Raw genomic sequence first — 27589 nt, 5'->3', positions numbered from 1 at the left:
TCAGTCCAGTGTAGGCTGGTCTTCCAAAGCTGCAGCTGAGCCGTTGATCTCCCCCCTCTCCCCCTCCTCTCCTTTGTCCACCTCTTTGGTGAGAGGGTTGTGGGTGGGCAGGGGGTCCAGGGTGTAGGGTTTGGGGGGCTCGGGCGTCAGCAGAGAGAGCGTGGGGAGCAGCTGGCCCTCTCGTAGCGTAGCGGCTAACTCTTTAGCGCTGCACGATGGCGTGTTGGTCTCGTAGATGTCGTGGAAGCTGTTGTAGTCCACCTCGTAGAAGCCCTTCTCCAGAGACAGGACCGGGGTGAAACGCCAGCCCCACAACACCTCTTTGTCCAGATAAGAGCTCCGGGCCTGGCAGGTCATCCCTGTTAACACACACACAGGCACGCACACACATGCACACACACACACAAACGCACTTGCACACACAGAAATACACACACACACACACACACACACACACACAAACACACAGAAAATGAGAGCCAGATGGAGGGAGGAATAGTAAATTATTCACAAACAAGGCTCAACTCTAGAATCAATAACGGTCTGAGATCAGAGAGGATCAGTGAGAATAAGGTATGAGGAGCATCAGGACTGAGAGGTCCAAGAATATGTACTCCACCTGGGATTCTCTGTGTGTCTACGCCAATGTCCATGCCTCCGGAGCCTCTGTCTCATAACCTGATATAAATCCAAAGTGTGCTCTACAAAGTATTATAAGTTAGATCTCACTAACGATACTGCCCTCACTGTAGTGTCCAACATATTTGATGGGGAATATCTATCCACATTGAGTATGTAGCCTATACTGCCCTATCAAGCAAAATGGCAGTAACTGCACATTTGGTCAAAAAATGTGATACTGACATTTTTGAAACATTTAATACATACTTTATCATGTGGACATAGAGTATATCCTGCCTCCATTGTTTTGTGTTATGGAGAAAATGGGGGGTCATGTTGGCAGTAGCTGCAAAAAAGTTACAGTGAAACCAAGGAAAAAAGCTGTAACTGCCATCACTTACCTCAGTTAATGCCTTTTACCTTTTAGCTTTGGGCTGCAGTGTCTACGGTTTACCTTGGTATTATTGATTGTTCTTTGCTGATACAAGTATTAAACTATATGAAATTGACAGCCACATACAAATAAATCTATGAACACAAGTTTGTGTAATAATAAATTGTAATGGAAACATATTCTAGTGGGTGTACCAAGCAAGAAGGCAGTAACTACCATTTAGGGTCAAAGGTCATATCAGAGGTCAGGGTCAATATGAATAAAAAATAACCTGTTAGTAAGACAACAAATAAACACATTTCCAGTGATCTGCCTACAACTAATTTGGTTTGACAATAAAAACACTTTAAAACCGTTTTTCTCAGTTCCACTCAATTAGCTGCTCTTTTGCTTGGTAGGGCAGAATACTGGAGGGTCCTCATGGTAATTGACAGCGCACAGCGTCCTTGATACACAATTAATTGATCTGCAAAGCCAACTGCTTCTTTAGCGAACTGGCATAGGATATTTTTTTTGGGTGAATCACTGAATAAATATCTCTTGGTCTGTTGGGGAAAACAAAGACCCACCTATCTGCTGTGATCTAGAGCTAAATAACAGCATCTCCAGGAGCCTGCTACTCTCCTGCTGTGATTACATCAGGGCATAGTAAATCCATTACTCTGCGTGGGAAGAAGAAGACACAAACACCTACTACAACATCTATTCTATGGGAAAAGAGAGAAAGATGCAGTATGCTCCTGTTGACTCAGCCTGGTCTCATAGTCTAGACGTAACATAGTAAACATAAACCAGGAAATCAAATTACTAAAAATCCAGGACTCCAAATTAGTATGATATGTTAAGTTTGGTATGGTTACATAAGACAGATGGCTACTTAAGGCAAAAAGCAAAGTAGGGTGGTTGGGACGGGCGTATAACGTGAATGTCTAGCAACACAAAGGTTGCTAACGTTAGCAACCTAGCGACTTAGCTAGAATTCTTAACGTAACATACGTTTAGCAAATTTGTAGCATATTGTACTTTTAGAAAAATCGTAACATATTGTACATTTAGTAAATTTGTAACATATTATACGTTTAGTACATTAGTAACATATAATACAAATTGTAATTGGTAACATATCTTACGAAATGGGTGATGGACATCCACAAATTAATACATACCATCCAAAAGTAACATATCATACTAAATGGATATCTCGGATTTACATACAGAATAATACGAAATGCTCTAAGACCTGGTTGGTTGACTGTAAGCAGTGTTTGTTCATGTTTCAAATTAAGTAATAAATCCACTTGATAATGTACAATGGATGTTTTCCATACAATTTAAAAATCTAGGTTAACATGTGAATTACATGTGGGCTCAGTGTACATTATGCAAATGTACAGGCTACACGAGTAACCTATATGCGGTTATATCATGCAAATGTTACATTTTGTTACATAATACAACAACAAAAAACGATATTTAACACATTCATTCATGAATCTGTTAGTCATTCTGTTTTAAGTTTGACACGCTCTTCTTTGAAATCACACAGTGAGCAGGAGGGATATTGGAGAAGACTGTTCAATAAACAGACAAAAATGTATTTATCTCTCTCCACACCCTCCCTCCCTTTCATATGCCTAGGACTAAGTTTATTCTCTCTTTTAAAGGGATGCATACCCAAGGACATCTTTATATAGATTTCAGCATTTACACAACAACAAAGATGTCGGAAAATGGAATATAACAGGCATATTTGGTCTATAAATAAGGTGAAACTGTCTCATCCCCCAACTCTTCTGAAAACATTAAAAACAACAGCAGTGCGTGTAGGCAACAAGAAACACTATAGGAAGCTGTTTGATTACTAGGGTCTTTGGGCATAGTAACTCCACTAGCTACTAAAACACAAAAGTATATTCCACATAAAACATTTTTTGGGGAAGTAAACCAGTGCTTGTAGCATGTTGTTCACCACAATTTCTGAACAGCTCTTCTTGGAGTTGGGATTGGAATAATCCATGGGCTTTTATAACACTACTCCATGGAGGTCTTTACCCACCCCTCCCCTCCCCTCCATCCCCATCCACAGTCACTTCTCAGGGCCCTCAAGCTTGAAGAGGCATGTGTGGGAGAGAGATGTCACCTCTCTGCATCATTCATTTAGCATCCAGCAGCAGCAAAACAGAGCCCATTCACTCACATACTGGACCTGGATCCCTCTTAAGCCTGGGAGTCAATAGAACACTGGAACGTGTTTCTGGCCCCTTCTATCTAGAGAGCTGTGTGTGTGCTGCCTGACAGTGAATTCAGCTGACGCAATGGAACGCTCGTACGCACGCATGCATGCACACACACCACTGGGTAACACAGTTTCTCTGGACCCCCACAAAGTCTATTAATGCCAAAGAATACAGTCAGTCCATCCTCAAAACACTAGCTTAGAAGGGATTGTTTCATTATGCAGTGTACTATCTATGCCTATATATCGTATTTAGCTGCTATTTAGATGATATTTAAAAGCTTTTTATAAAAATTACACATCAAATAGCCTAACAATGTGGAAAAAAGTAGTCAGCTTGAGGATAAATTCAGCAACTATTTACTGTTGAGCTCAGCGTGTTTTGTCTGGCTATTAGCCTACACAAACGGGCTGCAATATTCAAGGCAAATTCTGTAGCTCAGTTGGTAGAGCATGGCACTTGCAATGCCAGGGTTGTGGGTTCGATTCCCACGGGGGGCCAGTATGAAAAATGTATGCACTCACTAAAACTGTAAGTCGCTCTGGATAAGAGCGTCTGCTAAATGACTAAAATGTAAATCCTACTTGAGAGACTCCCCTGATGTCCTGCTTTTTTTGTGTGCAAATGTTTTCACCTGCAGGGCCAGAATGATGCATGCCAAGATACACCAGAGATAAGGGACTGTTGATATTGCAACTACACAATTCAAACGCCGGTTCCCCAGTATGAACGAATCGCAAACCGCTTTTTTTGTTCAAGCGCTCAAGAACTGTTGTCTGCTAAACATGATAATCTATTTGCATCTGCTAATTTATCGGCTGTCCAGTGTACAGACGACCTGTCCCCAGAGCTTCCCATACAGTTAATCTCTTTCCGTAACGTGTTGAGGCCGGCAATTTTGGAGAATGAGAGGCTCAATTAAAGATGTTGCAGAACTAGTATTTAAAACACAACTCCCTTCTGCCCAGTTTCCCTGATGTTGCTAAGGCAGTCAAGCTGTTTTTACCATCCCTGTAACTTCTGCGGAGAGATTGTTTTCTAAACTAAAAATCGTAAAGAACTACCTAAGAAGCATTAGGCTCTCGGTCTGATATGCGCTTTTGAACACCTGAGTAAGCTCCACTCATTGCACTGGCGCTGTCTTAACCTTGGCCAATGGTATTTATTCACCGACATCCCCTTATACGTTCAATCAGTAAAAAAAAATGTTTAAGGCCTGAGGCACTTTTTCAGTCACATTCCTGAAGCCCAAGAAACAAACACTTAGCTTCCTAGTACATATGGAAAGGGTTTATGATTGACTTTTTAGAGGGTTACTATTAAAATGATAAAAAAAATTATGATAGGCGCATTGGCTCCCAGAGCTCGTTGTGCCCCCCTGCCTTGCGGGGGCTGCGGGGGTGTCCGGTACGACAGTGACACACACACACACACACACAGGATGACAGCTGTTAAAACAATGCAGGCTGCATGGGGACACAAAACACCCAGTTTTCTCATGTGCATTGCAATACCTGCTGACGTGTTTTCTGTTCAGTTTGTCAAGGAGGATTAAAAAGGTGGGTTATTAGCTTAGCTAGGCTTGAATTTTAAATGTAAGAGGGTCTCATAAGATGTTAATTTGTGATATTGTATTTGAAGCAGGTTCTAATAAATAGTGTATTGACATTTTTATAATATACAGTATGTGCTGAGAGAATGATAATCAGAGTATCTTACAAGACCATTTGATGCATTCCCTTTATACAGTGGGGAAAAAAAGTATTTCGTCAGCCACCAATTGTGCAAGTTCTCCCACTTAAAAAGATGAGAGAGGCCTGTAATTTTCATCATAGGTAAACGTCAACTATGACAGACAAATTGAGATTTTTTTTCTCCAGAAAATCACATTGTAGGATTTTTAAGGAATTTATTTGCAAATTATGGTGGAAAATAAGTATTTGGTCACCTACAAACAAGCAAGATTTCTGGCTCTCACAGACCTGTAACTTCTTCTTTAAGAGGCTCCTCTGTCCTCCACTCGTTACCTGTATTAATGGCACCTGTTTGAACTTGTTATCAGTATAAAAGACACCTGTCCACAACCTCAAACAGTCACACTCCAAACTCCACTATGGCCAAGACCAAAGAGCTGTCAAAGGACACCAGAAACCAAATTGTAGACCTGCACCAGGCTGGGAAGACTGAATCTGCAATAGGTAAGCAGCTTGGTTTGAAGAAATCAACTGTGGGAGCAATTATTAGGAAATGGAAGACATACAAGACCACTGATAATCTCCCTTGATCTGGGGCTCCACGCAAGATCTCACCCCGTGGGGTCAAAATGATCACAAGAACGGTGAGCAAAAATCCTAGAACCACACGGGGGGACCTAGTGAATGACCTGCAGAGAGCTGGGACCAAAGTAACAAAGCCTACCATCAGTAACACACTACGCCGCCAGGGACTCAAATCCTGCAGTGCCAGACATGTCCCTCTGCTTAAGCCAGGACATGTCCAGGCCCGTCTGAAGTTTGCTAGAGTGCATTTGGATGATCCAGAAGAGGATTGGGAGAATGTCATATGGTCAGATGAAACCAAAATATAACTTTTTGGTAAAAACTCAACTCGTCGTGTTTGGAGGACAAAGAATGCTGAGTTGCATCCAAAGAACACCATACCTACTGTGAAGCATGGGGGTGGAAACATCATGCTTTGGGGCTGTTTTTCTGCAAAGGGACCAGGACGACTGATCCGTGTAAAGGAAAGAATGAATGGGGCCATGTATCGTGAGATTTTGAGTGAAAACCTCCTTCCATCAGCAAGGGCATTGAAGATGAAACGTGGCTGGGTCTTTCAGCATGACAATGATCCCAAACACACCGCCCGGGCAACGAAGGAGTGGCTTCGTAAGAAGCATTTCAAGGTCCTGGAGTGGCCTAGCCAGTCTCCAGATCTCAACCCCATAGAAAATCTTTGGAGGGAGTTGAAAGTCCGTGTTGCCCAGCGACAGCCCCAAAACATCACTGCTCTAGAGGAGATCTGCATGGAGGAATGGGCCAAAATACCAGCAACAGTGTGTGAAAACCTTGTGAAGACTTACAGAAAACGTTTGACCTGTGTCATTGCCAACAAAGGGTATATAACAAAGTATTGAGAAACTTTTGTTATTGACTAAATACTTATTTTCCACCATAATTGGCAAATAAATTCATTAAAAATCCTACAATGTGATTTTCTGGATTTTTTTTCCTCATTTTGTCTGTCATAGTTGACGTGTACCTATGATGAAAATTACAGGCCTCTCTCATCTTTTTAAGTGGGAGAACTTGCACAATTGGTGGCTGACTAAATACTTTTTTCCCCCCACTGTATCTGTTACTGTTGCAATGACAAAGACATGGACATAATGTTCTTTGACAAGATTAATCATCATTTTGTTTTCTAATTATCTGAAATGCTCAAGGCGAGAGAGAAATTAAAGTTGTCAGTGATATAAGCGGCTGACTCAATGTTGTCAGTGTCGGCCTGGGAAAACTGATGATGGGCCATTAACATGAAAATTAAGCTGTTCCAATCCCTCAACATCTCTCAATATTTTATCCCTGTCAGAATTCAGAATGCTGTAGCATTCTATCTGCAGGCGGCTCATACCTTATAGATTGTGTGCTATGAGTGTTTATATGATAGGCTCTGTTGACAGCAGCAGCATATGTCAGATTGTATTTTTGTCAATGAGATTATGCTTACACAATCAGATGCTTGCTGCAGGGCTATAAATGTCCAACTGCAAATAAATTACACGAAAAGTGCAAGAGATGGAGATGTGTTTTGCATTGGTGGCTGTTTAGCATATCCTCTGCTTGGCTATAGGAATGGATCCCACTAACCATCCAGATGATTCCCCTATTAGTCTGAAAATCATTACTGTTTTGTCAACAGCACATTAACTACAGTACAAGCCTAGTAATTTAGCACTGCAGCAGAGGATGTACCCCATCTAAAAGCTATCTAGCCATAATAGAGCAGACTAACAAACATGTATAATGACAAGTGTGGACATACTGTACATTCAAAAGTTGCTGCAGCATGGCCGTACTGGAGCCTGATCTTCCTGCACCTTCGTCGCTGGGGGTGCCTGTGTCTGCGGCCGCAGTGCCAACTACTACGATTTCGAAGTCGACGTCGGCAACCTTCCGTCCCTGCTCTGGATTGAGCGGGGCTTCACCATCTGTCGGAGGCTGTCATGCCCTGGCTCGGGGGACTCTTAAATGTTGAGCCAGGGTGTGGAATTTCTGTTACATTTTCTATGTTTTCGTTCTAGATCGTTTAGATCTATGTTGGCCAGGGTGGTTCCCAATCAGAGGCAGCTGTAGCTCGTTGTCTCTGATTGGGGACCATACTTAGGCAGCCTGTTTTCACTAGAATTTTGTGGGATCTTGTTCCGAAAGGTTTGTGTTGTAACCTAGGACTTCACGTATCGTTTGTTTATTGTTTTGGTTCGTGTTGTGTACACAAATAAAGAATGTACGCTTATCACGCTGCGCCTTGGTCCGCTTCATCTGTCAACGATCGTGACACAAGATCCCACCACCAGAGGACCAAGCTGCGTGCCCAGGAGGAGAAGAGGGCGATGGCTCAGGTGGGCGAATGGTGGTCATGGGAGGACATATTCACGGGCAGAGGGTCATGGGCAAAAGTAAATGCCCAGGCAGGAGAGGAGAAACGGCGCCAACCGTGCCGACGACGGACACGCGAGAGGCAACCCCAATACATTTATTTGGGGGGGGGCACACGGCGTGGACGACGGGGCTGCTGGAGGCAGCTACAGGGCGAATCGGCGGACTAGGAGAGGAGGCCACCAGGTTACGGGGGCTATTGGTCACGAGGGAGAAGGAGAGTGTAGAGGCACGGCGAGAGGAACTGGTTAGGCAGCAGAGGGAGCGGAGGTTTATGAGGAAACCCAGTCCCGCTCCTCGCACCAAGCAAGTGGTGTGTGTCACCAGTCCGGTCCGGCCCGTTCCTGATTCCCGCACAAGGCCAGTGGTGTGTGTTCCCAGTCCGGCCCGACCTGTTCCTGCTCCCCGCACCAAGCCAGTGGTGCGCGTCGTCAGCCCGGTCCGGCCCATTCCTGCTCCCCGCACCAAGCCAGTGGTGCGCGTCGTCAGTCCGGCACGGTCCGTGCCTGTTCCACCGGTGCCTGGTCCGGCACCGGTCAGCTGCCCACACCGGAGCCAGAGCAATCCGCTCCACCGGTGTCCAGTCCAGCTCCGGCCAGCGGGACCAGACCAGGGGCGCTACGGGGGGGTAGACAGAGAGTGGTGGTCACGTCCGGAGCCGGATCCGCCTCCGAGGCGGAATGCCCACCCGGCCCCTACCCCGTTGTGTTGGTGTGGCGCGGTCGCAGTCCGCGCCTTTGGGGGTGGGGTACTGTCACGCCCTGGCTCGGGGGACTCTTAAATGTTGAGCCAGGGTGTGGAATTTCTGTTATATTTTCTATGTTTTCGTTCTAGATCGTTTAGATCTATGTTGGCCAGGGTGGTTCCCAATCAGAGGCAGCTGTAGCTCGTTGTCTCTGATTGGGGACAATACTTAGGCAGCCTGTTTTCACTAGTATTTTGTGGGATCTTGTTCCGAAAGGTTTGTGTTGTGACCTAGGACTTCACGTATCGTTTGTTTATTGTTTTGGTTCGTGTTGTGTACACAAATAAAGAATGTACGCTTATCACGCTGCGCCTTGGTCCGCTTCATCTGTCAACGATCGTGACAGAGGCCTGCATCCTGTGAAGTGTGGGAGTGGGCGAATTTCCTTGTCCTTCTCGCCAGCCGTGATTTTAGGCAGCTCCATGGTAAAAAATGTGACCGTTCCTGGTGCAAAAACAATGTCCTATCCCGGAGCTCGAGTAAATGACATTACTAAGCTGATCCCGAATGTGTCAGGACATGGAAATCGATTCTATCGTAGTCCATGTGGGTTTTAATGACATTATGAAGGGCAGCTCTGAACAGTTGAAACTGAATTTGATTGACTCTCTGCTAGACACTAACAAAAAACCCATAATATCTGGCCATGTGCCCTCTCTGAATTGTGGCATTGAATGCTTTAGCAGGATTCTTGCTCTTTACAACTGGCTACGTGATTATTGCAGCTCAATGGGTGTAACTTTTGTTGTCAATTTCGATACCTTTTGGAAACAAAACACATTTTATAAGGACGATGGGATCCACTCAAATAATTTGGGTTCCTGGATCCTTTCACAGCATTATAAGGCTGCGTTGAGACAATGACTTAGCAATGACCCAAGCCCAGCTCAGCTAATCCCTACCTTTGTGACGCAGAGTTGTCAAAATGCTTCAGCAAATGTACATTACATCAGGGGCGTCAGTAGTCACAATATAAGTAACCTAATTTATGTCCCTCTAACTGCCCTGAACGCCACCGCTGATCCTACAGCTATTGTGTGCAGTAATCATGTGCTTAAGAACCAGATTTATACTGTTAGCACATGAGCACATCTACTGCTGCTAAGCTTCCCAGTAAAGCAATAAAAACAAGTAAGCATCCCAGAAGGAAAGTGCTCAAAATAGCCCACGTTAACATATATAGCTTAAGAAACAAGGTTCATGAAATCAATAATTTGCTAGTAACAGATGACATTCATATTCTGACTATCTCTGAAACTCACTTAGATAATACCTTTGATGATACAGTGGTAGCAATACAAGGTTATAACATTTACAGAAAATATAGAAATGCCAATGGTGGAGGTGTTGCTGTTTATATACAGAACCCCATTCCTGTGAAGATTAGAGAGGATCTCATGTTAAATACTGTTGAAGTAAAATGGCTACAGATTCATCTGCCTCACCTAAAGCCAATTCTGGTGGGAAGCTGCTATAGACCACCAAGTGCTAACAGTCAGTATCTGGATAACATGTGTGAAATGCTTGATAATGTATGTGATATCAATAGAGAGGTATACTTTCTGGGTGATTTAAATATTGACTGGCTGTCATCAGGCTGCCCACTCAAGAGAAAGCTTCAAACTGTAACCAGTGTCTGCAACCTGGTTCAGGTTATCAGTCAACCTACCAGGGTGGTTACAAACAGTACAATAATTAATTCATCCACATGCATAGATCATATCTTTACTAATGCTGCAGAGATTTGTTTGAAAGCAGTATCCATGTCCATTGGATGTAGTGATCACAATATAGAAGCCATATCTAGGAAAACCAAAGTTCCAAAGGCTGGGCCTAATATTGTGTCATACAACAAGAGGTCATACAATACGTTTTGTAGTGATTCCTATGTTGTTGATGTAAAGAATATATGTTGGTCCGGGGTGTGTAATGAGGAGCAAACAGACACTGCACTTGACACATTTATGAAATTGCTTATTCCAGTTACTAATAAGCATGCACCCATTAAGAAAATGACTGTAGAAACTGGTAAATCCCTTTTAGGTTGGCAAGATTAACAAACTTAGGCATGACATGCCAGCAACAATTGCTGACACTACACATCCAAGTGTATCTGACCAAATTATGAAAGACAAGCATTGTAATTTTGAATTCTGTAAAGTGAGTGTGGAAGAGGTGAAAAAATTATTGTTGTCTATTAACAATGACAAGCCACTGGGGTCTGACAACTTGGATGGAAAATTGCTGAGGATAATAGCGGACAATATTGTCACTCCTATTTGCCATATTTTCAATTTAAGCCTACTAGAATGTGTGTGCCCCCAGGCTTGGAGGGAAGCAAAAGTAATTCCGCTACCTAAGAATAGTACAGCCCCCTTTACTGGCTCAAACAGCCGACCAATTAGCCTGTTACCAACCCTTAGTAAACTATTGGAAAAAATTATGTTTGACCAGATACAATGCTATTTTACTGTAAACAAATTGACAACAAACTTTCAGCATGCTTATAGAAAAGGATATTCAACAAGCACAGCACTTACACAAATGACTGATGATTGGCTGAGAGAAATTGATGATAAAAAGATTGTGGGGGCTGTTTTGTTAGACTTCAGTGCGGCTTTTGACATTATCGATCATAGTCTGCTGCTGGAAAGACACATGTGTTATGGCTTTACACCCCCTGCTATAATGTGGATAAATAGTTACTTGTCTAACAGAACACAGAGGGTGTTTACTTAATGGAAGCCTCTCAAACATAATCCAGGTAGAATCAGGAATTCCCAAGGGCAGCTGTCTAGGCCCTTTGCTTTTTTCCATCTTTGCTAACGACATGCCACTGGCTTTGAGTAAAGCCAGTGTGTCTATGTGGATGACTCAACACTATACACGTCAGCTACTACAGCAACTGAAATAACTGAAACACTTAACAAAGAGTTGCAGTTAGTTTCGGAATGGGTGGCAAGGAATAAGTTAGTCCTGAATATTTCCAAAACTAAAAGCATTGTATTTGGGTGAAATCATTCACTAAACCCTAAACCTCATCTACATCTCGTAATGAATAATGTGGAAATTGAGCAAATTGAGGTGACTAAACTGCTTGGAGTAACCCTGAATTGTAGACTGTCATGGTCAAAGCATATTGATACAACAGTAGCTAAGATGGGGAGAAGTATGTCCATAATTAAGCGCTGCTCTACCTTCTTAACAAGACTATCAACAAGGCAGGTCCTACAGGCCCTAGTTTTGTTGCACCTAGACTACTGTTCAGTAGTGTGGTAAGGTGCCACAAAGAATGACTTGGGAAAATTGCAGTTGGCTCAGAAAAGGGCAGCACGGCTGGCCCTTAAAAGTACACGGAGAGCTAACATTGATGACATGCATGTCAGTCTCTCCTGGCTCAGAGTGGAAGAGAGATTGACTTCATCACTGCTTGTTTTTGTGAGAGGTGTCGACGAGCTGAATGTACCGAGCTGTCTGTTTGGAATACTGGCACACATCTCGGACACCCATGCATACCCCACAAGACATGCAACCAGAGGTCTTGTCACAGTCCCCAAGTCCAGAACGGACTATGGGAGGCGCACAGTACTAAATAGAGCCATGACTACATGAAACTCTATTCCACATCAGGTAACTGATGCAAGCAGTATAATCAGATTTAAAAAAAATAGGTAAAAATACACCTTGTGGAACAGCGGGGACTGTGAAGAGACACACACACAGGTACATACACACATACATATAGACACTCACTCTACACACATGTACACATGGACGTTGTATTGTAAATATATGATAGTGGAGTAGTGGCCTGAGGGAACACACTAAATGTATTGGGTAAAGTGTTATGAAATATGTCATGTCATATTTTAAATTGTATATAACTGCCTTAATGTTGCAGGACCCCAGGAAGAGTAGCTGCTGCCTTGGCAGCATCTAATGGGGATCCTTAATAAATACAAAAATACAAATACATATACTGTAATGGTGTCTTTGACCTTATAATACATCCACTGGTTGTTAACTCTGAGTAACGCCAAAAAAATAAGTGAACCATCATCACCCAATCTAGGTACTGTGGGCTTTGATCAAACAGTAAGAGTTGTAGGCCTATGCTTTCTCTGGCTTATAGCCAATACCAAGATGACTGATCACTTGGGCCATTCGTCAGATGCAGTACTTTGTAATTTACACAAAGTCCACAAAATCAATGTCATTAGCAAGAGCCGACCATATCCCTGTAGCATGGATTTCCTCTCCTGCAGATGAACAACATTTAATGCAAAATGGTTGAAGGCCACAATTCCCAGGTCGGGAGAGGTCCTTCTGTTAATTCCTGTGAGAAAAGTTTGTGATTGCTAAAGACCCCTTTAGTATCATGACATAGTGGAGGAGGGGTCAGAATTACTCAATGATCAGTGATTGCCATGTGACACGGTCCAGTGTGCCATGCTCTTACTGGTCAAGAGGAAGGCGATGCGATTTAATGCCTGAGTCTAGGCATCAGGCACGGTGTGAGTGTGAGGGTTGACTACTGGTGGTAAGGAAAGACAAATTAAATAAATACAAATCCTAAAAGAACTAGAGCAGAAATGTTCACATGCATGAAAAGACGTGCCAGATAAAATTAGATGTTGGTGATTTCTGTATTTTAAAAACAGGGGAGGTTAAAATGCAAACTGAAAATCCTCTGTCCACCGATTAAAATATTCATAATTATGCTGCTGGGTTTTTCTTGTAGTCACTGCATTTATAAGATGGGGAGAGATATGTCTGTTATAAAAAGATGTTCTGCGTTTTTTACACAAAGATGAACTGTACTAGTTATTCAGGCTCTGGTCTTGTCCATCTTGATTACTGTCTGGTAATATGGTCAGGTGCGACAAAGAAAGACCTAGCAAAGCTGCAGCTGGTTCAAAATGCCTTGTCCTTAACTGCACACACAAAACTAACATCAACAACATGCATGATAGTCTTTCCTGGTTGAGGAAAGATTGACTACTTCTCTTTTTGAGAAACAGCTGTATGTTAAAAAATGCCTAACCACTTGTATAATCTATTTACATACATTTTAGTCATTTAGCAGACACTCTTATCCAGAGCAACTGACAGGAGCAATTGGGGTTAAGTGCCTTTTTCAAGGGCACATCGACACATTTTTCACCTAGTCGGCTCAGGGATTCAAACCAGTAACTTTTCGGTTACTGGCTCAAACCTCTTAACCGCTAGGCTACCTGCATATACTTTAAACAGACATACCCCACCAGACACGCCACAATGGGTTTCTTCACGGTACCCAAACCAAAACCAGATTTACAGAGCCATGCCATCATGTAATGCTGTGCCACCAGAGGTAGAACGTCGCGGCCCCGTTCGCCTGTGGGGAAAACAACCTGTGGTTACCTAGGTTACCCAATTGGTTCACAGCTAAAACGTTAATTTTTTCAAAAACGATTTTCTTGTTGTCTGCTTGTTTTAGTCAATTATAAAACTAAATTTAAGAAAAGTACAACAGGTCTAAATATTACTTTTCAACATTGCCTGCTCCCGAGCGTTCTCTCTACTTAGAAAAACCTAATATTGTAGAGCTTCCCTCATGTCCCTTTTCATGAAGGCGCTAGCAGCCACGTGAGTGAGTGCGTGAGTGAGTGCTAGCTAGCTACCGACCGGATCATTAAGCTAGCCAAGACCAACAACACAAACAAACAGATTATACAGCTACAAGTAATGTTACAAACGGACTAAACTAAACAATTTTCCACCAACATGCTAGGGTGGCTAATGCTACTTCCTGACATTGCGTACAGTATTCAGGGTAAACAAGAGACTGCTGCAACCTGATTGGCTGAACGCGATACGCAACATCCGGGACTAGCATTTAGCCACTCTAGCATGGTGGTGGAAAATGGTGATTCATGAAGTAAGTATGCATATTTCCCCCGTTTTCCCCCCCACCTTCTCACCATTAAATCGAGTTAAGGAGGAAATTGACGCCTTTGCGGTCCACGGGGATACGAGTGTATAGCAGGCTGCATACGTTCCCTTTGGACTGTAAGATGAAGCGACTCAATATCGCCATCTGCCTGCCTTTGGGCTAGGCCTTCATCAAGGTGCACACAGAAATAATTGTATCATTGTATCTTTGTACTCCCTGACGAAGGCCCTGCTGCCGAAATGTGTCAGAGTTTTAAAATATTTGTTTCATTGAACATGCCATACAAATAAAGGCATTGTAATTACATGAAGAGTGCCTTGGTTCTCCTTTCTTTTTAAAAACATTAATGTTCACTAGGATGAAGAAAAAACATGACCCTACCGAATAAAGTAAGCAAGTGACATGTATAATGCATTGTATTTAGATTAGTGCATTATAATCTGTCCTCCAACAAAGGCCAATACACAATGCGTAAGGCTTGCACATACAGTGTTTACCTGAGTGGACTAATACACCACAGGAACATATTAGGAGAAGCAAATAAGGAATTAGCAGTGGAGTGTGGCCAGGGCTGTACAAGTGTCTATATTCCCTCTGCTACTGTGATAAATAAGCAGATTTCCTCAATCAATATTGCATACAAAGACTTCCAAGGCTACCAGGAAGCTAGCTGGGGATCTCGTGAATGCAATTAATTCAAATTGAATTAGGCATGGGAGAGTTTTTTTACAGCTTGAATTTAAATGTTAAGAAAAAAAAAGTTTCATCACCTTTTCCTGGCTTTTTTACAGACATGTATAAAAAGGTGGTTCTGTGTTTTTGGTGGTAACTTTCCAGAGAAGAGAATGCGTTGGTCAGGCCAGTGCTGTCAGCAACCCCCCTGGAGCGGTTGCTTTCATTACTGCACCACCTCTCCCCAAACACAGACCAGTGTGGGCAGCTAACGCTCCAGGGTGGTTGCATCTCAAAGAGGCCTCCCTGATGCACCAACATAGGGGAGATGGGGGCCTCAGTATGGATGTGGAAACATTTGCCTACCTGCAACAACCTTCCAAATAAATACATTGGCCGCTGTTCTTTTTTTGGTAATTTGTCTTTGTGGAAAATTACATAGATGGTCATGGTAACAGGAAATAAACGATGCTCTCAAAAAGCTTTATTAAAAAATAAAAATAATGGTCTCATATGAAACTATAACAGCCATATTTACCTGAGTTGTAAATATATGTATTACTGTATATGCAGATCCATACCACATGGTGACTCTAGAAATTGTGTTTGTATGCGTTTGAAATTGTCGTTTGTTGAATGAAAGATATGAAATTATCAATGAATATGAAGAACCACAATGGATTTACTGAACAGACAAGAGTTGAAATGGAACTGACCAAGGCCCTATCCAGAAACAACCCCCAGCTTACCCCCTTACCCCCTATGCACTTGTGTAGATGCAAAGTTATTGGTCAATTCCCCCAATCCTATCAAAAGGCAAGGTGGAACTACTACTATATTGCTTATACCTATCTAATTATTTCAGGTCTACAGTCGTGGTCAAATGTTTTGAGAATGACACAAATACACATGTTCACAAAGTCTGCTGCCTCAGTTTTGGTGATGTCAATTTACATTTACTCCAGAATGTCATGAAGAGTGATCAGATGAATTGCAATTAATTGCAAAGTCCCTCTTTGCCATGAAAATGAACTTAATCCCAAAAAAACATTTCCACTGCAGCCCTGCCACAAAAGGACCAGCTGCCATCATGTCAGTGATTCTCTCGTTAACACAGGTGAGAGTGTTGACAAGGACAAGGCTGGAGATCACTCTGTCATGCTGATTGAGTTAGAATAACAGACTGGAAGCTTTAAAAGGAGGGTGGTGCTTGAAATCATTGTTCTTCCTCTGTTAACCATGGTTACCTGCAAGGAAACACGTCATTACTTTGCACAAAAAGGGCTTCACAGGCAAGGATTTTGCTGCTAGTAAGATTGCACCTAAATCAACCATTTATCGGATCATCAAGAACTTCAAGGAGAGAGGTTCAATTGTTGTGAAGAAGGCGTCAGGGCGCCCAAGAAAGTCCAGCAAGCGCCAGGACCGTCTCCTAAAGTTGATTCAGCTGCGGGATTGGGGCACCACCAGTGCAGAGCTTGCTCAGGAATGGCAGCAGGCAGGTGTGAGTGCATCTGCACGCACAGTGAGGCGAAGACTTTTGGAGGATGGCCTGGTGTCAAGAAGGGCAGCAAAGAAGCCACTTCTCTCCAGGAAAACATCAGGGACAGACTGATATTCTGCAAAAGGTACAGGGATTGGACTGCTGAGGACTGGGGTAAAGTCATTTTCTCTGATGAATCCCCTTTCCGATTGATTGGGGCATCCAGAAAACACCTTGTCCGGAGAAGACAAGGTGAGCGCTACCATCAGTCCTGTGTCATGCCAACAGTAAAGCATCCTGAGACCATTCATGTGTGGGGTTGCTTCTCAGCCAAGGGAGTGGGCTCACTCACATTTTTGCCTAAGAACACAGCCATGAATAAAGAATGGTACCAACACATCCTCCGAGAGCAACTTCTCCCAACCATCCAAGAACAGTTTGGTGACGACCAATGCCTTTTCCAGCACGATGGAGCACCTTGCCATAAGGCAAAAGTGATAACTAAGTGGCTCGGGGAACAAAACATCGACATTTTGAGTCCATGGCCAGGAAACTCAGCAGACCTTAATCCCATTGAGAACTTGTGGTCGATCCTCTAGAGGCGGGTGGGCAAACAAAAACCCACAAATTCTGACATCGATTATGCAAGAAGGGGCTGCCATCAGTCAGGATGTGGCCCAGAAGTCAATTGACAGCATGCCAGGGTGGATTGCAGAGGTCTTGAAAAAGAAGGGTCAACACTGCAAATATTGACTCTTTGCATAAACTTAATGTAATTGTCAATAAAAGCCTTTGACACTTATGGAATGCTTGTAATTATACTTCAGTATACCATTGTAACATTTGACAAAAATATCTTATAACACTGAAGCAGCGAACTTTGTGAAGACCAATACTTGTGTCATTCTCAAAACTTTTGACCACGACTGTACATGAAGGGTATATGGGCTAGCGGACCAATACACTAGTGAACTTCACTCAGGTGACCACTAACCTGGTAACCTATACTCTGGTGACCTATTAGCCTTGGTTCAAGAGGACGTACCTGTAGCTTCGACCATGCCCTCCAGGATGACCACAATCTCAAACTCCTCCTTGTCCATCTGCGCCTGGGACAGCTCCCAGAAGGGGCTCTTCTCATTGATCTCATGGGAGATTATGAGTGGGGAGACCAGGAAGAGACGGTCGTCTCCCGTGTCGAAGCCGATGTTGATATCCGTCTGGTTGAGAGGAATGAACTCCCCCTCCTTGGTCTGCTGTGAGCGGATCAGCTTGGCCCGGATGGAGGCCTCCACGATGTGGGAGTTGCGCAGGTCCCCGACTCTGAACATGAGACACAACTTGTTGTCCCGCACAGAGATCACCGCCTTGTGGGAGAACATGAGCGTCTCGGCGCGGTTCTTGGGCTGGGAGATCTTCACGAACATGCAGCCCACCATCATGGCATTGACAATGGAGCCCAGGATGGCCTGGATCAGCAGCAGGATGATGCCCTCAGGGCACTTCTCTGTGATGACGCGGTAGCCGTAGCCGATGGTGGTCTCCGTCTCGATGGAGAAGAGGAAGGCCGAGACGAAGCTGTTGAGGTTCTCAACACAGGGGGTCCAGCCCTCCTCGTCGCTGTGCCACAGGTCCCCTCGGATCAGGGCGATGATGTACCACAGCAGGCCGAAGAACAGCCAGTTGACCACGTAGACCAGAGTGAAGATGAAGAGGCTGAAGCGCCAGCGCAGGTCCACCAGGGTGGTGAACAGGTCGCTAAGGTAACGGTAGGTCTCCTGCACGTTGCCGTGGTGAACGTTGCACTTGCCGTCTTTCTGCACATAGCGTTGCCGGGGCTTCTTGATGGGGTCGGCGATGAGGTGGGTGCGCTCAGTGGAGATCTGGGCCTCCCGCATGTGTTTAGGAAGCTTTTGCACCTGGAGAGACAGAGAGACAGTTCCGCAGAGACGTTGGTGACAATATCATTGTCTTCAGTAGTTCATTTACATTTTAGTCATTTAGCAGACGCTCTTATCCAGAGCGACTTACAGTTAGTGAGTGAATACATTATTATTATTTTATTTTTTCATACTGGCCCCCTGTGGGAATCGAACCCACAACCCTGGCGTTGCAAACGCCATGCTCTACCAACTGAGCTACATCCCTGCCGGCCATTCCCTCCCCTACCCTGGACGAATTGTGCGCCGCCCCATGGGTCTCCCGGTCGCGGCCGGCTACGACAGAGCCTGGATTCGAACCAGGATCTCTAGTAGCACAGCTAGCACTGCGATGCAGTGCCTTAGACCACTGCGCCACTGTGTGGAGCCAGGAGTGACCAGTTCAGGAAAAATACTGAGCTCTCGTTACAGTCTATCGCTAGAGGCCATTGTTTTTCCTGGTCAGGTCAAATGGTCAGCAAAAACATCTGCCTCTATTCATGTGCAATGTCCTCATATTACCCTTGTTGCTACAATGTGTAAAACATCCTCATATTACACTTGTTGCTACAATGTGTGCATTGCAGTGCTGTCACACTGTCATGTTATATGAGAGTAATTGCTTTGATTTCATCCTCAACCACCTTCAACTGCCACCCTCGTTGACCAACTGTAAATAAATACGACATATACTGTGTCTCTGCTGCACCAGTGCTGGGTGAGGACCTCATACGATGCTCTGGCTAATTGAAAACTGCTCCCATAACATTGTGTGAGAGAGTGTCTCTCCAAGCACATGGTGCACCAGGACTGTGGGAGAGAGGAGAGAGAGAACACAAGGGTACAGGGTCTTCGTTCCTCACTGCTGGCCCGGCTCCAGCCAGGCGATCTGTCTCCACAGCTGCGCCTCCCCTGTCCCTAGTGCTGTACCTCACCCCCTATGGGACACTGGCACACACTGTACCCCCCCCCCCCCCCCCCCCCCCCCCCCCCACCCCACACACACACACACACGGGCCAAGGGCACATTGGCACTCTGTGTCCTGATCGTTGGAGATGACAAGCTCAGTTGTTAGTTGAAATGTGGTATTGCTGTTGTGGTGTTGTCCCTCCTGTGCCCTCTGAATCTCTGGGTGCTAATCAGACACCTGTGTTCACTGCTCAGTCTCTCGCCAGAGTAACGTTACATCCGAGGCTGCCAATCTAGTCTTTTTTTTTTTACAACCTGTATTGAGTATTATTCAGATCCAGCTCCAAAACTGAAATAATGGCTCCCGATGTTCAATTTAAGGAATTCAAATTAAAGACATGCCCTTGAAAATACATGCAATAGTCCTGCAAATGATTTAAATATAGATCTAAATACTGTAGGCAGATTTCCATTGACCCAGGTTTATTCAACAAAAAATTGTGACGCGTAATGGAAACAGACATTTTGTAAAGATCTACAACATTTGTATCCATTCGACAGGGGTGGATTCTTATTTTGTCAAACTTTATTTATTGCGACAAATGATGATGGAAACAGTGTTTTTCTAATAAATGATTGCCAAATAATTTTGAAGGTACGCAGGGCACGTGATGTCAACACGTAACTATGAAGCTACACTTCATATTTAATTCTAAATGCCTACTGCCTGTTAAATCTTTGCAGGATCCTTGTCCTGAATTTCAAGAATAGCTGATTTGCTTCGACTTGCTTTTCTGGTTGGCTGGATGCAACTTTCACCATCTAATTATTTCAGATCTACATGAGTGCAAGTTTCACCATGGCACGGACCGTGGCGATACGTTGGCACGAGAATTATTAGAATATGGCTATCCATGCTGGCTTTTGTGGGCTACCTGAGACATAAAACAGATAGGTGGGAGGGCATACAGGCTGTCACCAATTTATTAATCCGCAATTTGCCGAAATAGGTCATGGAAATATATCAACCACTTCATTTTTAATCAATACTGTAGTTTTTTTTTTTTTTTAGGTGTGATGTCATTTCGGCCAGCTGTTTTCATCCACACACGATAGTTAAATGTAAACGCACCATAGCAGGCAATTGAATCTATTTTCTATGAAAAAATCACTGCACAAGTTAATGGAAACATAGCTACTGTTGTCACGGATTCTGCCGAGACTGCCCTTCCTTCTGGCTCGGGCAGGCTTCGGCGTTCGTCGTCACCAGAATACTAGCTGCTGCCGCTCTATGTTATATGTTTCTATGTTCACTTGATTGTTGTCTGTTGTTGCACACCTGTTCCCCATTATGTTAGTTTGTCTGCCTATTTAACCTGTTCACGTCCACTGTTTGGTGTGCGTGTTTATTGTATGGTACGAGTGTCATTATTGTGAGTGGGTTTTGCGCCTCTGTTGTTTTGGAGGGCCCTGATCGACCATTATCACTGCAGCTTAAGGGAGGACGTCCGTCGGGAGCTGGCCTGCAGGGACACCGATCTCACCCTGGACCAATTGGTGGACATGTCCATCAGGTTGGATAACCTATTGGCAGCCCGCGGACGTTCTGATCGGGGGCCGTCCATTCCATCCCCCAGCACCTCAGAGTCTACCCCCATGGAGCTTGGGGGTGCTGCGGTTAGGGAGATGGACAGAGGGACCATCCCCTGCACCAACTGTGGCCGCAGAGGACACACTGCTGGTCGGTCTTGGGGAGGGTCCTCAGGAGGTCGAGGCAGGGCACTGGTCGACCATCTCAGGTGAGTAGGCACCCGACTCCCACAGAGCCTCCTGTTGCTAATGTGTGTATAGATATTGTTTTCCCAGAAGTTTCCTCCCATTCCCAGCATAAGGCGCTAGTAGATTCAGGCGCGGCTGGGAATTTTATTGATTGCCAGTATGCTCGTAGTTTAGGGATTCCTACTGTGTCTGTTGATAAACCTTTCCCTGTGCACGCCTTAGATAGTCGCCCGTTAGGGTCAGGCACAATCAGGGAGGTCACCACCCCGCTTCTGATGAGGACGCAGGGGGGTCATGAGGAGAGGATTAGCCTCTATATGATTCTCCTGCGTATCCTGTGGTGTTGGGTCTTCCCTGGTTAACCATTCATGACCCCACAATTTCATGGCAACAGAGGGCTCTTAAGGGATGGTCCGGTCAGTGTTCAGGGAGGTGTGTAGGAGTTTCCTTGGGGGCAACTAAGGTGGAGAGTCCAAACCAGGTTTCCACTATGCACATTCCTGCCGAGTATGCCGATTTGGCTATCGCCTTCAGTAAAAAGAGGGCGACTAAATTACCACCTCATCGTCCGGGGGATTGCGCGATAAATCTCCAGGTAGGAGCTGCACTTCCCCGGAGTCACGTATCCTTTGTCTCAGGAGGAGAGTGCGGCTATGGAGACATATGTCACCGAGTCTCTAATACCGGGATACATTCGGCCATCCACTTCACCTGACTCCCCAAGTTTATTTTTTGTGAAGAAGAAGGATGGTGGTTTACGCCCGTGCATTGATTACCGTGGCTTAAATCAGATTACCATCAAGTACAGCTATCCATTATCCCTGATAGCTAGTATGTCGGAATCATTGCACGGGGCACGCTTCTTCACAAAATTGAATCTCAGGAGCGCGTACAACCTAGTGCGTATCCGGGAGGGAGATGAGTGGAAGATGGCATTTAGTACCACCTCTGGACATTATGAGTATCTTGTCATGCCATACGGGTTAATGAATGCTCCATCAGTCTTCCAATCATTAGTGGATGAGATTTTCAGGGACCTGCATGGACAAGGGGTAGTGGTGTATATTGATGACATACTTATATACTCCACTACAAGGGCCGAGCATGTGTCCCTGGTGCGTAAAGTGCTTGAAAGACTGTTAGAGCATGACCTGTATGCTAAGGCAGAGAAATGCTTGTTCTTTCAGGAGTCCATCTCCTTCCTAGGGTACCACATGTCCGCGTCTGGGGTGAAGATGGAGAGTGACTGCGTTTTGGCCGTGCATAATTGGGCGACTCCAACCACGGTAAAGGAGATGCAGCCTTTCTTGGGGTTGCCAACTACTACCGGAGGTTTATCCGGGGCTTTGGTCAGGTAGCGGCTTCCATTACCTCGTTGCTGAAGGGGGGACCGGTGCGTCTGCGGTGGTCAGCTGAGGCGGACAGGGCTTTTAGTCACCTGAAGGAGCTGCACGTCACCCAAGCTCCGCCCCTGTGCTTTCTTTTTGAAGAAGCTCAGCCCGGCAGAGCGCAACTATGATGTGGGGGACCGGGAGTTGTTGGCGGTGGTCAAAGCCCTGAAGGCGTGGAGACATTGGCTTGAGGGGGCTAAACACCCTTTTCTCATTTTGACTGACCACCGCAATCTGGAGTACATCTGAGCGGCGAAGAGGTTAAACCCTCGCCAGGCAAGGTGGTCCATGTTTCTAATCCGTTTTGTTTTCACCCTTTCTTACAGGCCGGGCTCCCAGAATGCTAAGGCAGGTGCTCTGTCCCGACTGTATGACATGGAGGAGAGTTCCGTGGAGCCCACTCCCATACTTCCGGTGTCGTGTCTGGTTGCACCGGTGGTGTGGGAGGTTGACGCGGGCGTTACGTAGCGAACCCTCTCCTCCCCAGTGTCCAGAGGGTCGTAAGTATGTACCGCTAGAGGTCCGCGATCGTTTGCTCTATTGGGCTCACACGTCATCCTGGCATCGGTCGGACAGTGACCTGTCTTAGTGGGAAGTACTGGTGGCCCACCTTAGCCAAGGACGTGAGGGTTTATGTTTCCTCCTGCTCTGTATGCGCCCAGTGTAAGGCTCCTAGACACCTGCCTAGAGGGAAATTACAACCCCTACCCGTTCCACAACGACCCTGGTCCCACCTATCGGTGGATTTTATGACTGATCTTCCTCCCTCAAGGGGGAACACAACCATCCTATTCGTTGTGGATCAGTTTTCTAAGTCCTGTCGCCTCCTTCCTCTGTCCGGACTCCCTACGGCCCTACAAACTGCCGATGCCCTGTTTACACATGTCTTCCGGCACTACGGGGTGCCTGAGGATATAGTGTCTGATCAGGGTCCCCAGTTCACCTCAAGGGTGTGGAGGGCGTTCATGGAACGGTTGGGGATCTCGGTTAGTCTTACCTCAGGTTTTCACCCCGAGAGTAACGGGCAGGTGGAGAGAATTAACCAGGAGGTGGGTATGTTTCTGCGGTCGTATTGCCAGGACTGGCGAGGGGAGTAGTCGGTTTTCCTACCCTGGGCAGAGATGGCTATAAACTCCAACCGCCACTCCTCAACTGACCTCACACCATTCCAGTGTGTGTTAGGTTATCAGCCGGCCCTGGCACCTTGGCATCAGAGCCAGATCGAGGTACCTGCGGTGGACGAGTGGGTTCGGCGCTCACAGGAGACCTGGGACGCTACACATGAACGCCTGCAGCGGGCCAGCAGGCGTCAGAAGGCGAGCGCCGACCGCTACGGCAGTGAAGCTCCGGTGTATGCACCGGGGGACCGGGTCTGGCTCTCGACCCAAAACCTGCCCCTTCGCCTGCCCTATCGGAAGTTGGGTAGGCGGTTTGTGGGCCCATTTAAAGTCCTGAGGAGATTGAACGAGGTATGTTATAGGTTACAACTTCCTGTTAATTATCGTATTAACCCCTCGTTCCATGTGTCTCTCCTCAGGCCGGTGGTAGCTGGTCCACTCCAGGAATCTGAGATCCGGGAGGTTCCTCTGCCCCCACTGGACATCGAGGGGGTACCGGCGTACTCGGTCCGTTCCATCCTGGATTTGAGGCGTCGGGTGGGGGGCCTGCAGTATCTCGTGGAGTGGGAGGGGTACGGTCCGGAGGAGCGGTGCTGGGTTCCTAGGAGGGATATCCTCGATCCCTCCTTGTTGAGAGAAATTCATCAGAACCATCCCACTGGACAAGTTAATGGAAACATAGCTACTGTTGTCACGGATTCTGCCGAGACTGCCCTTCCTTCTGGCTCGGGCAGGCTTCGGCGTTCGTCGTCACCGGAGTACTAGCTGCTGCCGCTCTGTTATGTTTCTATGTTCACTTGATTGTTGTCTGTTGTTGCACACCTGTTCCCCATTATGTTAGTTTGTCTGCCTATTTAACCTGTTCACGTCCACTGTTTGGTGTTTATTGTATGGTACGAGTGTCATTAGTGTGAGCGGGTTTTGCTCCTCCTTTGTTGTTTGGAGGGTTTTGCTTGTATTTCTTTACTACTCAGTAAAGTGGTTCTTCATCTCATTCTGTGTCCTGCGCTTGAATCTGGCCTACCGCATTCCACCGACATTCGTGACAACTGTTTGAAATTCTAGTTAGGGACTCTTCATTGTAGTTCTATAAACACACACAAGAGAGTATTCCAGGTATCAGACGTTGCTTTATTGATCTTTCTCTAGATTATAGTTAATGAGAGGTTTGACAGTGAAGTGAAAGACAACACCCATTGACCAATACAGCAATTAGTCACTCAATGACATTGGGCTCCTGTGACGTGTGTTTGGGAGAAAGCAGGGGTTACTTCAAAATGTAATGTCTCTATTTCCTTACGAGAAGGTAGCTTTTAGCCATCCCCTACAACAAGATCAGTTTACGTTTCCTCAAGGCCTTTAATTGTACAGTAGGATTTTAATTTGAGCCAGTTTTCTACAGTAGGAAAATAATCCTGCAGCAACAGGAAATGTGAATTATTATGTGGATTAGAATGGACATTTTTTTTAGGGGTTGCTACATTTTTCGTAAATTTCAAAGTGGAAATTACAAACTTCAGAAGCCTTTTTAAACCTTGAATACACTACAAGTTTAAAGTTTATTCCTGCATTGCAAGTTATCCTGCAACAGGGTGATCAAATGAAGATCCTACATCTGTACCTGTACAGTCCTAAATCAAAGACAATGGACCTATTTGTTTCCATTTGAGAGTGTTAAAGAAATTCCTAATTGAGTGATTGATGAAGCCATCACAGACAGTGCTACAGTAGTGCAGCCAGCCCAGAGTCAATGACGTCCCAAGGGCGGATACTCCATAAACAAATTCATTAGCAGTTGCTGTGTGCTGGTGTTTTTCCACAATTGGTTTGCCTCACCACACTCGGTTAAGAATAATACATTAAAGACAATTAACCTAGACTATTTCGCCATTCATTATCAGGACATGTGAGTCGTTTTCTCACAATCATCCTCTCTTTCCCTCTCCATGGTAGTGGGCTGAACCATCCATCCTCTTCTGCAGAGACAGTCAGGCACACACACATGATCACCCTTCTTATAGGAAACTCATGATCCACAATGGTTCCCTCTTGTCCCCTTATATTTTTCCCTTACACCAGACACTTCCATCTTTCACTACCCCCTCTTTCTTTCCCTATTCCTCGCTCTGCCCCCTCTCTCTCTCTCTCTCTCTACCTCCCAGCAGTGTTACACAGGACAAATGGGGAAGGGAGAGGACTGTGTGTGCGGATGGAAAACATGTTCTTACCGCTGTGGGTGTGACTCCTATCTCCATGTCGTGGTCCATGTGGACTCGAGAATCTCCTGCCATCCTCAGGTGGAGCTCAACACCTGTGGGGAGAGAGGGATATGGAGGTTCAACAAACTGTGAATCTCCAATGAATTCAGCATTTCACTTTAATTAATGTACAGAATTATGCATCAATCAAATCTCAACAATGAATTATTTTTCACAATATATCCCATAAGATCAATCAGGAAAAATAAAGGATCAGGAAAAATTCTGCATAGTCAATACTACATTGACTGATAACCCCCCAATAAATAGTCAATCACTTTAATGAAATCAATACTTCTATGCCATTCATCTGTTTGAATAGGAGCCACTACTAACAGTGAGCCTGAATCTTAACAATGCATGCTCAGGTCTCCATTTTCATGTCAAATCTAGGCAAAAAGGCTATGTTCCAACAACCATACTAGCATGCCACTAAGAACGCAAATCCAGTACATTACTTAATTCATCACTTCATGCTACAGTAGGTGGTACGTGAGGACAGTGAAGTCAGTAGTGAGGACATTAGGACAGAACCTCAGTTCATCATAATAAGACAGACCTTTTTCACCAACACAGAATGCTAATGTGTGGATTAACTCTGGACTCACATGGGAAATTGGACTCTGTTCAAAATGTGCATCACTCTGTTAGCTAAATTGTAATATCTGAATGAAGCAGTCTCAGCTGTCAGTAGCTACCGTGTTCAACCTTTGTTATCCCCCCGAGGAGGAGAGGTTGAGAACACATCAGTGCCAGTACGCTACCTGGGCTGAACACCAACCCAGCTGTTAAAAGCCCAGATGCTGCACGGACAAGCTGACCACTACGTGAACCACAATAATCACCAGCCTGGACCATTCACAATCTGTCCAGAGCAGATTTTTAAGTCTTAAGTCCTTTGTTTAAACTTCCCATGTGACAACAATAATAGCTCTTTGGCTTTTTTAAAAGTAACACCATGAAATGTGATTTGATGTAGTTTCGAAGACTTCTTTCGAACAGTAAATGTGGTTTCTTTGTTGTTGGTTTAGGTCTGTTGGTGTAATACAGTGATCTAGTGACAGACTGCAGTATCTGTGATCTGATTTTAAAATGCTGGAAATTGTATTTTTAAACATCAATTACATAAGATTCAAACCGACAGAGAAAAAATAAAATAAAAAATAGGATTAAATAACACATATAGGAAGTCAGCACTACAGATATGAGAGGGGGAGAGGGCAAGTCGATAGGGACTAATTTTAGCTGCAATTTCACAACAACACTATTTCAGTTATTTAAAAGCGTAATAACTGATAGTGTCACTGGTGTTTAAAAATAAACCAATAGAGTGACAGAGTGTATGAACTATGTGTTCCATAATCACCAATCAGCAGAGGTGTGGACTCGAGAAACATGACTTGGACTCGAGTCTGACTCAAGTCACAAATCTAATGACTTGAGACTCGACTTGATAGAAAATCAAATTT

At 44.9% G+C, this 27589-nt stretch overlaps 1 protein-coding gene across 1 annotated transcript; it reads right to left on the bottom strand.

The window, feature by feature from the left end:
* On the bottom strand, positions 1 to 26153 carry LOC311101302 (G protein-activated inward rectifier potassium channel 4-like; the record flags this gene model as incomplete). Its single annotated transcript, XM_084142431.1, has 3 exons — positions 1 to 359; positions 17791 to 18664; positions 26091 to 26153. 3 exons carry the CDS (start codon positions 26151 to 26153, stop codon positions 1 to 3), a joined length of 1296 nt encoding a protein of 431 aa, XP_083998557.1.
* Positions 26154 to 27589: the final 1436 nt, after the last annotated feature.

This window comes from Coregonus lavaretus (genome assembly GCF_964263955.1).
Source record: "Coregonus lavaretus genome assembly, chromosome: 26".
Lineage (NCBI taxonomy): Eukaryota > Metazoa > Chordata > Actinopteri > Salmoniformes > Salmonidae > Coregonus > Coregonus lavaretus.
This window is presented reverse-complemented; position numbering and strand designations above follow the sequence as displayed.